General features: G+C 38.0%; 1 protein-coding gene across 1 annotated transcript; it reads right to left on the bottom strand.

Moving 5' to 3' along the window:
* Positions 1-2,997: 2,997 nt before the first annotated feature.
* LOC125371197 lies at positions 2,998-9,129 on the bottom strand. The gene is given in 7 exon segments (XM_048379729.1): positions 2,998-3,242; positions 3,387-3,870; positions 3,925-4,253; positions 5,600-8,432; positions 8,435-8,620; positions 8,622-9,062; positions 9,064-9,129. Coding segments are annotated over 7 exon segments (4,584 nt in total).
* Positions 9,130-16,048: the final 6,919 nt, after the last annotated feature.

Below are 16,048 nucleotides of genomic sequence, written 5' to 3'. Positions count from 1 at the left end.
GTTGTATACTTAGATGATATTTTAGTATATAGCAAATCTGAAAGTGAGCATATGTTGCATTTGAGAGATTTATTTGAAAAATTGAGAACTCACAAGTTGTATGGAAAAATGGAAAAATGGAAAAATGTACTTTCATGTGTAATAGTATTTCTTTCCTAGGATACATTGTTTCTAGTGAAGGGATACAGGTTGATCCAGAGAAAGTGAAGGCCATTTGATGCAACCAAAGATGCATCTAAGTCAACTAGCATGGATCCACTAGCCTATGGAGGACCGATGACACGAGCAAGGAGTAAAAGGTTCAAGCAAGCCTTAAATTCTTACTTTGAGCATGTTTTGAAGATGGCTAATGATGGTGCTTTTAATGAAGATAACAACGCCTTGAAGATAGTGACATTAATTGCTATTAATGAAGCTTAAACTTCTGGTCATGGAACAAGGTCAAGGTCAAAGATCAGGGATCAAAGTCAACAGGCTTTCCTAGGGTTTCTAGAAGCATTGGGCCGCACATTAGGGTTTCTAGAAGCATTGGGCCACACATTAGGGTTTCTAGAAGCATTGGAGGTCTCACTCAACCCTAGGGGCAGCCACCACTTATGCTTAGAGAAGGAGGCAGCCGCATTAGAAGTCTTTTAGGGTTTGATTCTTTATTGCTTATCTCTTAGTCCTTTTTAGGGTTAGAATCATTTCAAAACTCTATAAATAGAGCTATGTATTTCGGGCTAAAGGACATAAGATCAATATACATTTCTGAATGAAGTTTAATTTGAGTTGTTAACTCTTATTCCTTAAGGTGTTCCTTATTGAATTTCTTGAGATTAAATTAACTTGTTTGATTTAGTTTCACATCTACATGTTTGATTAATCAATTAACTTTTTATTAGTTTCTTGAGTTGTTTGAACATTCTTCATCTATTTATAACTAAAGGGCTTAGTAGTTCTATTGCTAAGTTTGTTAGTTCCATAATCAATTGCAAACTTTCAAGTTAGATCTTGGGGCGACAAATTCGAACTTATTGGTAAGGGTGCTTCCTCTTAAATAGGGAGAGCGTTTATCAGTTTGATTTTCTCACCATTACTTATCTTGGTGTTTGAACGTATCCGGTTCGAGTTCGTATCATTTGGTATCAGAGCCAAACTTGTTAGTTGGTTCATTTTTTTTCAATTAAAGAGTCTGTCTTCTATTTCATCTCAATTTCTGTTCGTATCATTATTAAAAAAAAAAAGTATACTATTTTCTTTGCTGCCCGTATACCAAGGCAGATTTCCAAAAAAAAAAAAAAAAGAAAGGGAAGGAACGGAAAACTAACCCTAACCATTTGTGTTGGGTAGTTCTCGAAGAATTGACTCTTGATTGATTCATTCCGCAATTCCTTTTAATTAATTGGAGCTGTTCTTCATTCTTATAATTCTGATTTGGGTAATTTTGTTTGTTTTCTCTTAAAAAGCTTTTCTTTTGGGTTAATTGAGTCTTGTTCGATTAGTTGTAAGCTTGTTTTGTTCACACGCTTATAATTCGTTTTATTGATTCACGAGTGTTCTATTGAACTTCAGAATTAATAAACGTTAAGAGGTTGTGAAAAACTTGTTCTTGTGATTACTAGAACAATTTGATTTAATTTCTATAAGGAATTCAATTCTTTGTGAGTGAAACACGTGAGGGAGTGATCTTTTCTTGTTTTTGCCTTTAACTATAACAATATGCAAAGGAACAACTACTATAATTTTATCAAAATTTTGAATCCCTCAAAACACAACTTAAGGGGCGTTTTTATAGCCACCTAACATAAGAAACCCTAGTAAAACTATTAACCCTAGCTGCCACATAAGAAAAATAGGAAATAACATTATTCTGAACTTAAATAAGAGATTTCAGCCCAAATATTAGCCCACATTGGTCTTCATGTATTTGGACTTGCAAAACATTGAATAAAGCCCATTCAGATGTGTCTTTACTTGGGCCTATCCTAGCATGACCAATTGAGCTTCCTTGACTACTTGGACCTTGACCTTGTAATTGGGCCTTGTAGCATGCTCAATAGATCCTTAGTTTTATCTTTGGTTTTCTTGTTGTCTTCTCCATCGAGTCCATCTTTAAGCTTGGCCATGTCCATATCATTCCCTCCTTCTTTAGGATGATTCGTCCTCGAATCAAGTTCATCACCTACATCAAAAGGACTCAAATCAGCTACATTAAATGTACCACTCACATTATACTCACCTTTCAAATCAATCTTGTAGGCATTGTCATTGATCCTCTCAAGGACTTGAAATGGACCATCACCCCTCGGACTTAGTTTAGCCTTTCTTTGATTTGGGAACCTTTCTTTGCGAAAATGCATCCAAACCCAATCTCCAGGTTGGAATATCATTGGAATTCGTCCTTTATTAACCCTCTCGGCCACTTTTGCATTTTGCTTCTCAATTCTCTCTTTAACTTGTTTGTGTAGCTTTTTAACCAAATCTGCCTTAGAAGAACCTTCAACACTAACAAGCGTTATTTTATTGATTGCACGGCAGTCCACACACATTCTCCATGTGCCATCCTTCTTTGGAACCAAAATCACTAGAACCGCACAAGGACTTAAGCTCTCACGCACATACCCCTTTGACATCAGTTCTTCCACTTGCCTTTGAAGCTCCTTTGTCTCCTCTGGATTACTTCTATAGGCTGGTCTATTTGGTATGGAAGCCCCGGGTATGAAGTCTATTTGATGTTCTATCCCTCTTTGAGGAGGTAATCCACTTGGCATTTCCTCGGGAAAGACATCAACAAATTCCTGCAAAAGATTAGCAAACACACTCGGCAAGGAAAGATCAAGTTCAGTAGTGTTCAAATATACATCTTTATAAGTAACAACAAATAACATCTGACTTGAATGAAATGCATGCCTAACTTCACTTTCCCTAGCCAAAAAACTACCCTTTGCCTTTGTTTTCTCTTTAGGCTGAATCTCACCCTTTGGGTTTTCATGCTCCTTTTTGTTATTTTCAGCCTCACGCCTCTCTTTCCAACTTACATTGGTCATCATACACTTCCTTAGGAGAAAGAGGTGTCAAAGTAACTTTTCTCCCATCCTTCACAAATGAGTACCTATTTAGAAAGCCATCATGGAAGGCCCTCGTATCAAATTCCCATGGCCTACCTAACAAGATATGGCCAGCATGCATTGGCACTACATCACATAGCGCCTCATCCGAATATCTACCAATTGTGAAAGGTACAACAACTTGCTTATTCACTTTGATCTCACCACAATTATTTAACCATAACAATTTATAAGGTCTAGGATGTGGAATTAGATTTAAACCCAATTTTTCAACCATTAAAGTGCTAGCAACATTTGTACAACTACCACTATCAATAATAACAAGACAAGTCTTACCTTGTACATGGCATCTTGTGTGGAAAATGTTGTCTCTTTGCTGCTCCAAAGTATCATCTTCCTTCATTTGAACACTTAGTGTGCGCCTAGCCACCAAGAGCTCACCTCCCATAGGACCCTCAATGCAATCATCGCTGCCGTCTTCCAATTGTGGAATCTCATCATCATTATCACTCTCTTCACTTGCTGTTTCAATCTCCCCATGGTCTCTAGCCACCATTGCCCGCTTGTTTGGACATTGTGAAGCAATATGGCCACGCCCCAAGCATTTGAAACACTTGATGTCTCTATTCTTTTCTTTGTTAATTTCTGGTTTAGATGTGTCTTTGTTGCCTGAAATGCTTTTCCCTTTGTTGTCATTGGGAATAACCTTATCATCACCTTTCTTACCTCCTTTCCAAGAATTAGACCAATGTGGCCTCCCACTCGAAGTGCCCTTATATTCAAACCTTGCTGTTCCTCTAGGTTTTAGTTGCTTTTCCACCTTAATTGCAAGGTGAACTAACTCCTCAAGCTCCACATAATGTTGCAACTCTACCCTATCAGCAATCTCCTTATTAAGCCCACCAATGAATCGTGCCATGGTAGCTTCTCTATCCTCATCCAAATCAGCCCTAGTCATGAGCATTTCCATCTCCTTATAAAAATCCTCAACACTCCTTGTACCTTGCCTCAAAGATTGGAGTCTTTGATGTAACTCCCTATGGTAATGTCTGGGTACAAAACGCATTCTCATGATAGTTTTGAGTGCAATCCAACTACCAATAGGCTCTTCCATGTTCCTCCTCCTACTAACCACCAACTGATCCCACCAAACTATAGCATAGTCACTAAATTGGGTAACCACCAGTTTCACCTTTTTCTCCTCTGAAAAGTTATGGCAATCAAAGTTAAGGTCAACTCGCTTTTCCCACTCCAAATATGCCTCCGGATCAGTTTTTCCCAAAAAGGTAGGAATACTAAGTTTGATACTACCTAAGTTCCTATCAACATCATCATAGTTCCCATAACCACCAAACTTGTTAAGAACCTCCAAGGATTAGAACCACGAACCCTAATGATTATGAACCCGTGAATTACTATCTTAGAAATCCAAGAACAAATTGAGTTTCAAAACCCAAGAACCGCTTAAATCAGATTGCAAGGTATGGTTGATCAAGATCAAAACCTAAAGAAAACTAAGTTCTTTAAACCCTAACCCTTAACACGCCACAAGGATAGATCAATTCCTTGATAAGTGGTTTATGCATTCAACAAGAATTCAAGAATTCAAGCAAATATGCAAAGGAAACAACTACTATAACTTTATCAAAATTCGAATTCCAAAACACAACTTAAGGGGCATTTTTATAGCCACCTAACATAAGAAACCCTAGTAAAACTATTAACCCTAGCTGCCACATAAGAAAAATAGGCAATAACATTGTTCTGAACTTAAAGAAGAGATTTCAGCCCAAATATTAGCCCACATTAGTCTTCATGTATTTGGACTTGCAAAATATTAAATAAAGCCCATTCATATGTGTCTTTACTTGGGCCTATCCTAGCATGACCAATTGGGCTTCCTTAACTAGTCCGATCTTGCATATAGCCAATTAAGGCTTCTTGTAGCTTCTTGGACCTTGACCTTGTAATTGGGCCTTGTAGCATGCTCAATGGATCCTTAGCTTTATCTTTGGTTTTCTTGTTGTCCTCTCCATCAAGTCCATCTTTAAGCTTGGCCATGTCCATATCATTCCCTCCTTCTTTAGGATGATTCGTCCTCGAATCAAGTTCATCACCTACATCAAAAGGACTCAAATCAGCTACATTAAATGTACCACTCACATTATACTCACCTTTCAAATCAATCTTGTAGGCATTGTCATTGATCCTCTCAAGGACTTGAAATGGACCATCACCCCTCGGACTTAGTTTAGACTTTCTTTGATTTGGGAACCTTTCTTTGCGAAAATGCACCCAAACCCAATCTCCAGGTTGGAATACCATTGGAATTCGTCCTTTATTAACCCTCTCGGCCACTTTTGCATTTTGCTTCTCAATTCTCTCTTTAACTTGTTTGTGTAGCTTTTTAACCAAATCTGCCTTAGAAGAACCTTCAACACTAACAAGCTTGTTAAGAGGCAAAGGAATCAAATCAATAGGAGTTAAAGGATTAAAACCATATACAATTTCAAATGGTGAAGTGTGTGTAGTGCTATGAACAACTCTATTATATGCAAATTCAACATATGGCAACAAATCCTCCCAAGATTTTAAATTCCTAGAAATCAAAGCACGAAGCAATTGAATCAAAGTCCTATTCACAACTTCAGTTTGTCCATCTGTCTGTGGATGGCAAGTAGTAGAATAAAGCAATTTAGTTCCTAACTTACCCCATAGCACACGCCAAAAGTGACTTAGAAATTTAACATCTCTATCACTAACAATGGTCTTAGGTACTCCATGCAAACGCACAACTTCTCTAAGAAACAAATCAGCAATATGGACAGCATCATCACTTTTATGGCAAGGGATAAAGTGAGCCATTTTACTAAACCTATCCACAACAACAAATATACTATCTCTACCTTTCCTAGATCTCGGCAAACCAAGCACAAAGTCCATAGACAAATCTGTCCAAGGAACATCAGGAATAGGTAAAGGTGTATATAACCCATGGGGTTGCAGTTTGGACTTAGCTTTCAAACACACAATGCATTGACCACAAATTCTATGCACATCACGTTTCATGCATGGCCAATAAAAATGCTCAATCAGAATATCATAAGTCTTTTGCACTCCAAAATGACCCATTAAACCGCCCCCATGTGCTTCCCTAACCAATACAGCCCGCAAAGAACAATTAGGAATACAAAGGCGATTTTTCTTGAAAAGAAATCCCTCAAACACATAAAAATCAGCAGAAACAGCCCCATTAGCACAAGTTGTAAACATGCCGCTGAAATCATTATCACTCACATACAACTCTTTTATGAACTCGAAGCCCAGCAATTTAGAATCAAGAGTAGTAAGTAAAGCATACCTTCGAGATAGTGCATCAGCAACCACATTCTCCTTACCTTTCTTGTATTTGATCACATATGGGAATGTCTCAATGAACTCCATCCACTTAGTATGTCTTCGGTTCAGTTTGTCTTGCCCCTTGAGATGCTTCAAACTCTCATGATCCGTGTGGATGACAAATTCTTTGGGCCATAAATAGTGTTGCCATGTTTGCAAGGCCCGAACCAAAGCATAGAGTTCTTTGTCATAGGTTGGGTACCGAAGGGCTGCTCCATTTAGTTTTTCACTAAAATAGCATATAGGTCTGCCTTCTTGCATCAAAACAGCCCCAATCCCAATGCCACTAGCATCACACTCAATCTCAAAGGTTTTGTCAAAGTTAGGTAAAACCAACAAAGGAGCAGCACACAACTTATCTTTAAGCATATTAAAAGCATGTTCTTGTGCATCACCCCAAGTAAACCCAACATTTTTCTTGACAATTTCATTCAAAGGTGCAGCTATACTACTAAAGTCCTTAATGAACCTCCTATAGAAACTAGCCAAGCCATGAAAACTCCTAACTTGGCTAATGTTTTTAGGTGTTGGCCACTCCCTAATTGCTTTCACTTTCTCCACATCAACCTCGAGCCCCTTTGAACTAATAACAAAACTAAGGAAATTAACTTTATCCATGCAAAAAGCACACTTTTTCAAATTGGCATACAATTTTTCTACCCTAAGAATGTCTAGAACCCTACGCACATGCATGACATGATCATCAATGGACTTGGAATAAACTAAGATATCATCAAAATACACAACCACAAATTTACCAAGACACTCACGCAAGACATGGTTCATCAACCTCATAAAAGTACTAGGTGCATTTGTAAGCCCAAACGGCATAACTAACCACTCATATAGACTATATTTAGTCTTAAAAGCCGTTTTCCACTCATCACCAGTTTTCATGCAAATTTGATAATAACCAGAACGCAAATCAATCTTAGTAAACAAACATGCACCATGCAACTCATCAAGCATATCATCTAACCTAGGAATGGGATGACGATACTTTACCGTTATTTTATTAATTGCACGGCAGTCCACACACATTCTCCATGTGCCATCCTTCTTTGGAACCAAAATCACTGGAACCGCACAAGGACTTAAGCTCTCACGCACATACCCCTTTGACATCAGTTCTTCCACTTGCCTTTGAAGCTCCTTTGTCTCCTCTGGATTACTTCTATAGGCTGGTCTATTTGGTATGGAAGCCCCAGGTATGAAGTCTATTTGATGTTCTATCCCTCTTTGAGGAGGTAATCCACTTGGCATTTCCTCGGGAAAGACATCAGCAAATTCCTGCAAAAGATTAGCAAACACACTCGGCAAGGAAAGATCAAGTTCAGTAGTGTTCAAATATACATCTTTATAAGTAACAACAAATAACATCCGACTTGAATGAAATGCATGCCTAACTTCACTTTCCCTAGCCAAAAAACTACCCTTTGCCTTTGTTTTCTCTTTTGGCTGAATCTCACCCTTTGGGTTTTCATGTTCCTTTTTGTTATTTTCAGCCTCACGCCTCTCTCTTTCCAACTTACATTGGTCATCATACACTTCCTTAGGAGAAAGAGGTGTCAAAGTAACTTTTCTCCCATCCTTCACAAATGAGTACCTATTTAGAAAGCCATCATGGAAGGCCCTCGTATCAAATTCCCATGGCCTACCTAACAAGATATGGCCAGCATGCATTGGCACTACATCACATAGCGCCTCATCCGAATATCTACCAATTGTGAAAGGTACAACAACTTGCTTATTCACTTTGATCTCACCACAATTATTTAACCATAACAATTTATAAGGTCTAGGATGTGGAATTAGATTTAAACCCAATTTTTCAACCATTAAAGTGCTAGCAACATTTGTACAACTACCACCATTAATAATAACAAGACAAGTCTTACCTTGTACATGGCATCTTGTGTGGAAAATGTTGTCTCTTTGCTGCTCCAAGGTATCATCTTCCTTCATTTGAACACTTAGTGCAGCGCCCTAGCCACCAAGAGCTCACCTCCCATAGGACCCTCAATGCAATCATCGCTGCCGTCTTCCAATTGTGATATCTCATCATCATTATCACTCTCTTCACTTGCTGTTTCAATCTCCCCATGGTCTCTAGCCACCATTGCCCGCTTGTTTGGACATTGTGAAGCAATATGGCCACGCCCCAAGCATTTGGAAACACTTGATGTCTCTATTCTTTTCTTTGTTAATTTCGGGTTTAGATGTGTCTTTATTGCCTGAAATGCTTTTCCCTTTGTTGTCATTGGGAATAACCTTATCATCACCTTTCTTACCTCCTTTCCAAGAATTAGACCAATGTGGCCTCCCACTCGAAGTGCCCTTATATTCAAACCTTGCTGTCCCTCTAGGTTTTAGTTGCTTTTCCACCTTAATTGCAAGGTGAACTAACTCCTCAAGCTCCACATAATGTTGCAACTCTACCCTATCAGCAATCTCCTTATTAAGCCCACCAATGAATCGTGCCATGGTAGCTTCTCTATCCTCATCCAAATCAGCCCTAGTCATGAGCATTTCCATCTCCTTATAAAAATCCTCAACACTCCTTGTACCTTGCCTCAAAGATTGGAGTCTTTGATGTAACTCCCTATGGTAATGTCTCGGGTACAAAACGCCTTCTCATGATAGTTTTGAGTGCAATCCAACTACCAATAGGCTCTTCCATGTTCCTCCTCCTACTAACCACCAACTAATCCCACCAAACTATAGCATAGTCACTAAATTGGGTAACCACCAATTTCACCTTTTTCTCTTCCGAAAGTTATGGCAATCAAAGATAAGGTCAACTCGCTTTCCCACTCCAAATATGCCTCCGGATCAGTTTTTCCCAAGAAGGTAGGAATACTAAGTTTGATACTACCTAAGTTCCTATCAACATCATCATAGTTCCCATAACCACCAAACTCACCACCAAAGTGTCCTCTACCTCTACCAAGATTTTGGTATCTCCTAGCTCCTCTACCCAGGCCTCTACCAACCCCACCATAGGCTGCATTATCATACTCCTCAAAACCCTCATCAAAGTCATCCTCATTCACCCCAATTGGCTGCCCATGATTACCTTGCACATTCCCTCCTTCATCAAGCCTATTTCCGGACCTCGGGCAAGTGCATTAATTTGGTCCATAATGGCTTGTTGATTGGTTGCCATTTCCCTTCGTTGGGCTGCCATGTCAAGTTGCAACCTCTCCATTTGCTCATTCATATTTCTTATGCTTCGTTGCACCCTCTCATTTTCATGCATTTGTGCTATGGGTATGCCGGTAGTTGGCATATTATTACCTCCACTAGAACCACTTGACATGCTGCAATAAGAGTTAGTATGCAATAAAGAAAAAAAAATAAATCGAAGGAAATTAAGGACCTCACCAACACTCCCTCACGTGTTTACTCTCAATTAATGGGGATGGTCACTCGTGTTTCGCACAATCAAGAATGATCACACAAGGCTGAAAACTCACACCACTCAGCTTGTTTTCAAGGATTCTTATGTGAATCAATAACCACACATCAAGTTATTTCACTATGCTTGTAATGCACCAAGAATTATGATCTAAAAAGCTTAGTTGAGGCAAAACGCAAAAGTCAAGAAAATTAAACAATTAGTCACGCTTTCAATAAAATTAGGACTGCAAACAAGCGAAAACTTCAAACGGATGCAAATGACATATGAAGAAACAATCTAGATGTAAGAAACAAGAAAGATACAGTTCAGCTTGAAATAGGAAAAGAAGGAATGGATTTAGGAAGCAAAAATCACAAAGAAGGTTGATCAAGAAAGAAGGTTACCTCTTTATGCTTTAAATGTGTCAAATCTGCCCAAACTCAAAAGACACACAAAGAGGAGAATAAATGAAGGACAAAAACGAATTTAGAGCTGAATCAATTCAAATAAGATGGTATGTATAGGGCTCAGGTCATTGGAATTTAATGTCCCTTTGAATCTTCCCAAACAGCCACCAAATCCTTATTTATGTAGGATTGTGAAAATCTCCCTAAACCTTTTAACAACCCTAATATCTATGTAATCACCCCAAGAACAATGATTTCAATACCAAATACGTTTCTTCCACTAACAAAGACAATCAAACCAATCAGATCTATTCCTTTCTTTTGTTTTTTTTTTTGCTAATTCGGATCTGATATTTTTCTTTTCTTGTTTTGTTTTTTTTTTTTTTTTTTTTGAATCAGAATCAAAAACTACAAGAATCAAGAACTAAACAATGTACATCTCAAGAATACCAAGAATACTTCAAGAACAATATCAAGAACTCAAGGAAAACAAACAATAACTCAAAGAAAAGGGATAAATAACCTGATTTAAGAGCCAAAGCTCTGATACCAAATGTTAAGAACCTCCAAGGATTAGAACCACGAACCCTAATGATTATGAACCCGTGAGTTACTATCTTAGAAACCCAAGAACAAATTGAGTTTCAAAACCCAAGAACCGCTTAAATCAGATTGCAAGGTATGGTTGATCAAGATCAGAACCTAAAGAAAACTAAGTTCTTTAAACCCTAACCCTTAACACGCCACAAGGATAGATCAATTCCTTGATAAGTGGTTTATGCATTCAACAAGAATTCAAGAATTCAAGCAAATATGCAAAGGAAACAACTACTATAATTTTATCAAAATTCGAAATCTTTTAAAACACAACTTAAGGGGCGTTTCTATAGCCACCTAACATAATAAACCCTAGTAAAACTATTAACCCTAGCTGCCACATAAGAAAAATAGGCAATAACATTGTTCTGAACTTAAAGAAGAGATTTCAGCCCAAATATTAGCCCACATTAGTCTTCATGTATTTGGACTTGCAAAACATTAAATAAAGCCCATTTAGATGTGTCTTTACTTGGGCCTATCCTAGCATGACCGATTGGGCTTCCTTGACTAGCCCAATCTTGCATATAGCCAATTAAGGCTTCTTGTAGCTTCTTGGACCTTGACCTTGTAATTGGGCCTTGTAGCATGCTCAATGGATCCTTAGCTTTATCTTTGGTTTTCTTGTTGTCCTCTCCATCAAGTCCATCTTTAAGCTTGGCCATGTCCATATCAGAATGAGTTTGAGTACTTTGAATGGTAGGGAGCAAATAAAAGAACACGACACTAAGTAAAGCACTCTCAAACTTCTACTCTCAAACACTAAGTAGTAAGAGCAAAAGGGCGTGTAAACACAAAGTAAAACACTTAGAATAATTTCACAAAGAAATAAGATTTGTTTTCAACTCTCAATGCCTATAACACTTGGCCATGAGTTCTATTTATACTCAACCACTAGAAGAGTTACATGACATAGATAAACTCTTCAACTTCCTCCTAAAAACTGACCAGCTACAAGGATTCACATTCCCTTGTAACATCCCTAATTAAACAGCAAATAAAAGTGCTAAATAAAGAAAATCTTTGTAACAGCTATTAAAGGCTGATTACAAAGGTTTTATTACACACTTAAAACTGAAATTCTAACAGCAAATTAAACAAAGAATAACTCCAAAAACGTCCACCTTTATGAACAGCAAAAACTGAACATAATGAGCAGCAAATAGAGTAAGGAATAACTCCAAAAACGTCCACCTTTATGAACAACAAAATTGAACATAATGAGCAGCAAATATTCCCCTTCTCAAGCTTTTATTCAACCATCCAATTAAGGCAAGTGATAAAGGTTTGTTTTGATGAGAATCCCATGAAATGTTCTGATCTTTGCTTAGCATTTTCATGCACTAGCAAGGCATGGACCGTAGCATCATTATCTTGCACTTGAGCTGTGTGATGGACCTCTTGTTGGACTGATTCCATATCATTCTCCCCCTCTTCGAAAAAGTTTGTCCTCAAACTTTCATTATCAAGGTATGGAGTTAAATCCCCCACATTGAAAGTTGCACTTACACCACCATACTCACTTGGAAGTTCAAGTTTGTAAGCACTTTCTCCAATCTTTTCTAACACACGAAATGGACCATCTGACCTAGGCATGAGTTTGTTTTTCCTAAGATTAGGAAAACGTTCCTTCCTCAAATGTAACCACACTAGATCACCCTTAGCAAAGGTAGGCTGTTTTCTTCTCTTGTTAGCTCTTGCCTTGTAAACTGCATTCATTGCTTCAATTTTCTCCTTAACTTGAGTACATATTTTCTGAAATGCTTCCCATCTTTTCTTTGAATCAACATGGACTAAGTCCTTTCTTGGCAATGGAACAAGTTCAACAGGAAGAAGAGGATTTATCCCATAGACCACCTCAAAAGGAGCACGACTTGTAGTTGAAGAAGGTGATCTATTATAGGCAAATTCAGCATGTGCCAACTTGATATCCCAATCTTTCTGCGTTTTACTCACAAGTCCACGCAACAAAGATCCAAGTGTTGTATTAGTCACTTCCGTTTGGCCATCAGTTTGAGGATGATGAGAAGTACTAAAAAGAAGCTTAGTACCTACCAACTTCCATAAAATTCTCCAAAAGTGACTTAGGAATTTAGAATCCCTATCTGAAACAATTGATCTTGGAACACCATGCAAACGAATGATCTCACGAAAATACAAGTCAGCAATTTTGGATGCATCATCCGTCTTATGGCACGCAATAAAGTGAGCCATCTTTGAAAATCGATCAACCACCACCATGATGCTATCCTTTCCCCTTTGTGTCTTTGGAAGCCCCACAATAAAGTCCATATTTACACTTTCCCAAGGGGCATCAGGGACGGGTAAGGGATGGTAGAGACCTTTATGGAAGGTACTCTTGGACTTTTGACAAGTAGAACATCTCTCCACCACATGAGTCACGTCTTTTATCATGTGTGGCCAATAAAAGTGTTCATTGAGTATGTCCATGGTCTTATGAACACCAAAGTGACCAGCAATTCCACCTCCATGGACTTCCCTAATCAAAAGCTCACGAACACCACACTTAGGGATACAAAGTTTGTTCCCTTTAAATAAGAAACCATCTTGAACTATGAACTCCTGAGTAGGCTTTTGAAATATAGTAGCAAAGTGTTCATCATTCTCATATAAACCTTTTAAATGTTCAAAGCCTAGAACTTGAGTATGGACAGTAGCAAGTAGGTAACGTCTCCTTGAGAGAGCATCCGCAACAACATTGTTCCTTCCCTCCTTATACTTCGAATGGAAAGTGAAAGATTGCAGGAACTCTACCCACTTGGCATGTCGATGATTCAGCTTTTGTTGGCCATGTATGTACTTCAAGGCCTCATGATCCGAATGAAGAACAAAAGGTTTTGGCCTTAGATAGTGAGACCAATGTTCTAAAGCTCTAACAATCGCATAGAACTCACGATCATAGTTGGAATAATTCAGCTTGGCTCCACTTAGTTTCTCACTAAAGTAGCAAACTGGACGCTTCTCTTGAATAAGGACAGCTCCAATACCCACGCCGCTTGCATCACATTCCACTTCAAAAAGCTTGTCAAAATCTGGAAGAGAAAGGATGGGTGCATTGCATAATTTTGTTTTGACTTCTTCAAAGGATTTTTGGGCCGCTTCACTCCATTTGAATTCTCCTTTCTTCATTAACTCCGTCATCGGGGCTGTAGTTGTTGAGAAGTTCTTGATGAAGATTCTATAGAAAGAAGCAAGGCCATGAAAGCTCCTAACTTCATGAACATCCCTTGGAACTAACCATGTGGAAATGGCCTTCACTTTCTCTGGATCAACCTGTATCCCTTCACTAGAAACAATGTATCCTAGGAAAGAAATACTATTACACATGAAAGTACATTTTTCCATTTTTCCATACAACTTGTGAGTTCTCAATTTTTCAAATAAATCTCTCAAATGCAACATATGCTCACTTTCAGATTTGCTATATACTAAAATATCATCTAAGTATACGACAATGAACTTATTGAGAAAAGGTCGAAGTACCTCATTCATAAGTCTCATGAACGAACTAGGGGCATTGCAAAGTCCAAATGGCATGACAAGCCACTCATACAACCCTTGTTTCGTTTTGAAAGCTGTCTTCCATTCATCACCTTCTCGAATTCTCATTTGATGGTAGCCACTCCTCAAATCAATCTTGCTGAAAATTCTGGCACCACTCAATTCATCAAACATATCTTGGAGCCTAGGCATAGGAAATGTATATTTGATAGTTATGTTATTGATTGCACGACTATCAATACACATTCTCCATGTTCCTTCTTTCTTAGGCACTAAAAGAGCCGGAACAGCACATAGACTAAGGCTCTCACGCACATAACCTTTCTCCATTAGTTCTTCCACTTGCCTTTGCAACTCTTTAGCTTGCTCGGGATTGCACCGATAGGCTGCTTTGTTAGGCAATGGGGCTCCCGGGATTAAGTCAATTGCATGCTCAATCCCACGAAAAGGTGGCAGTCCTTTCGGTAAATCACTAGGAAATACATCAGAAAATTCTTCAAGCAAATGACTCAAAAACAAAGAGTTAGTGGCATAGGAAACAACATTAGAAATGGGTTTAACAAGAAGTACAAACCCTCCTCCCTCCATTGCACACTCTTTTTCGAATTCTTTCCTCGAAATCAGAAAATTAGGTCTCCTTTCCACCATAGGTTCAACCTTAGGAGGCAAAGGCAACAATCTAATCTTTTTTCCACCCGTGGAAGTAACCGTATATATATTAGAAACACCATCATGTACAGCATTTCTATCAAATTGCCATGGTCTACCAAGCAAAATATGACATGCACTCATAGGCAATACATCACACCAACGTTCATCATGATAATTGCCAATTGTAAATGAAACTAAAGCTTGTTTCTTGACCTTCAAACCAGTTTCATTATTCAACCAATTCAATTTGTGATAGGAAATCATCATCTTAGCAACCATACACCCCAATAACTAATGAGTTACGATACATATGGAATGCAAGAAAACACCCTCAAGTCAAGATGATTCCAAAACCCAAGGATCTCCTCAAGTGAAGTTAGAAAAAACTAGTTCCAACAATGAAACTAGCACTTGAATTCAACTCCAAACGCCACAAACCAAGTATGATTTGATAAGTTACGAATCAAACACAAGATTTTGGTTAGAGAACGCCACAAACTAAAATTAGTTTGATAAGTTCAAAGTTCATGCAAGAACTTAAGCAAAAACACTCACAAAGAGCAAACAAAGATTATCATTCAAAATTCTATGTTTACAAATGGATTTGGCTTTGATATTTATAGCCAAAACAAGACAAAGAAACCTAAATGGATGTCTTTTGAGCTTCCCCACGTTTTTCCCTTTAATTCCCCTTAAAACTTATTAAAAGTGGCTGTTTTTACATTGATGTCACTCATTTTTATAACTCCCAAATGACAACTAATTATGTGCATCCATTTTGTAACTCCAAATTATGACTAATTATGTGCATCTATTTTGTAACTCTAAAAGATAACTAATCACACCATAACTTAAGAAAAACCTAATAAAATGAAAATAAAAAAAAGGCTTCAAATGAATCTTATTGGACCTATGAGTTCAGCCCAAACTTATTGCACTAAATTGATGATTTTGGATCCTTTTTGCAATCCTAAATCTTGGACTGAGCCTTGTTGTGTTTGAACATTCCAAATGTCTTTAAT

Source organism: Ricinus communis, chromosome 9 (genome assembly GCF_019578655.1).
Source record: "Ricinus communis isolate WT05 ecotype wild-type chromosome 9, ASM1957865v1, whole genome shotgun sequence".
NCBI lineage: Eukaryota > Viridiplantae > Streptophyta > Magnoliopsida > Malpighiales > Euphorbiaceae > Ricinus > Ricinus communis.
The sequence above is the reverse complement of the archived record's forward strand: the minus strand, read 5'-3'. Positions and strand labels throughout refer to the sequence as shown.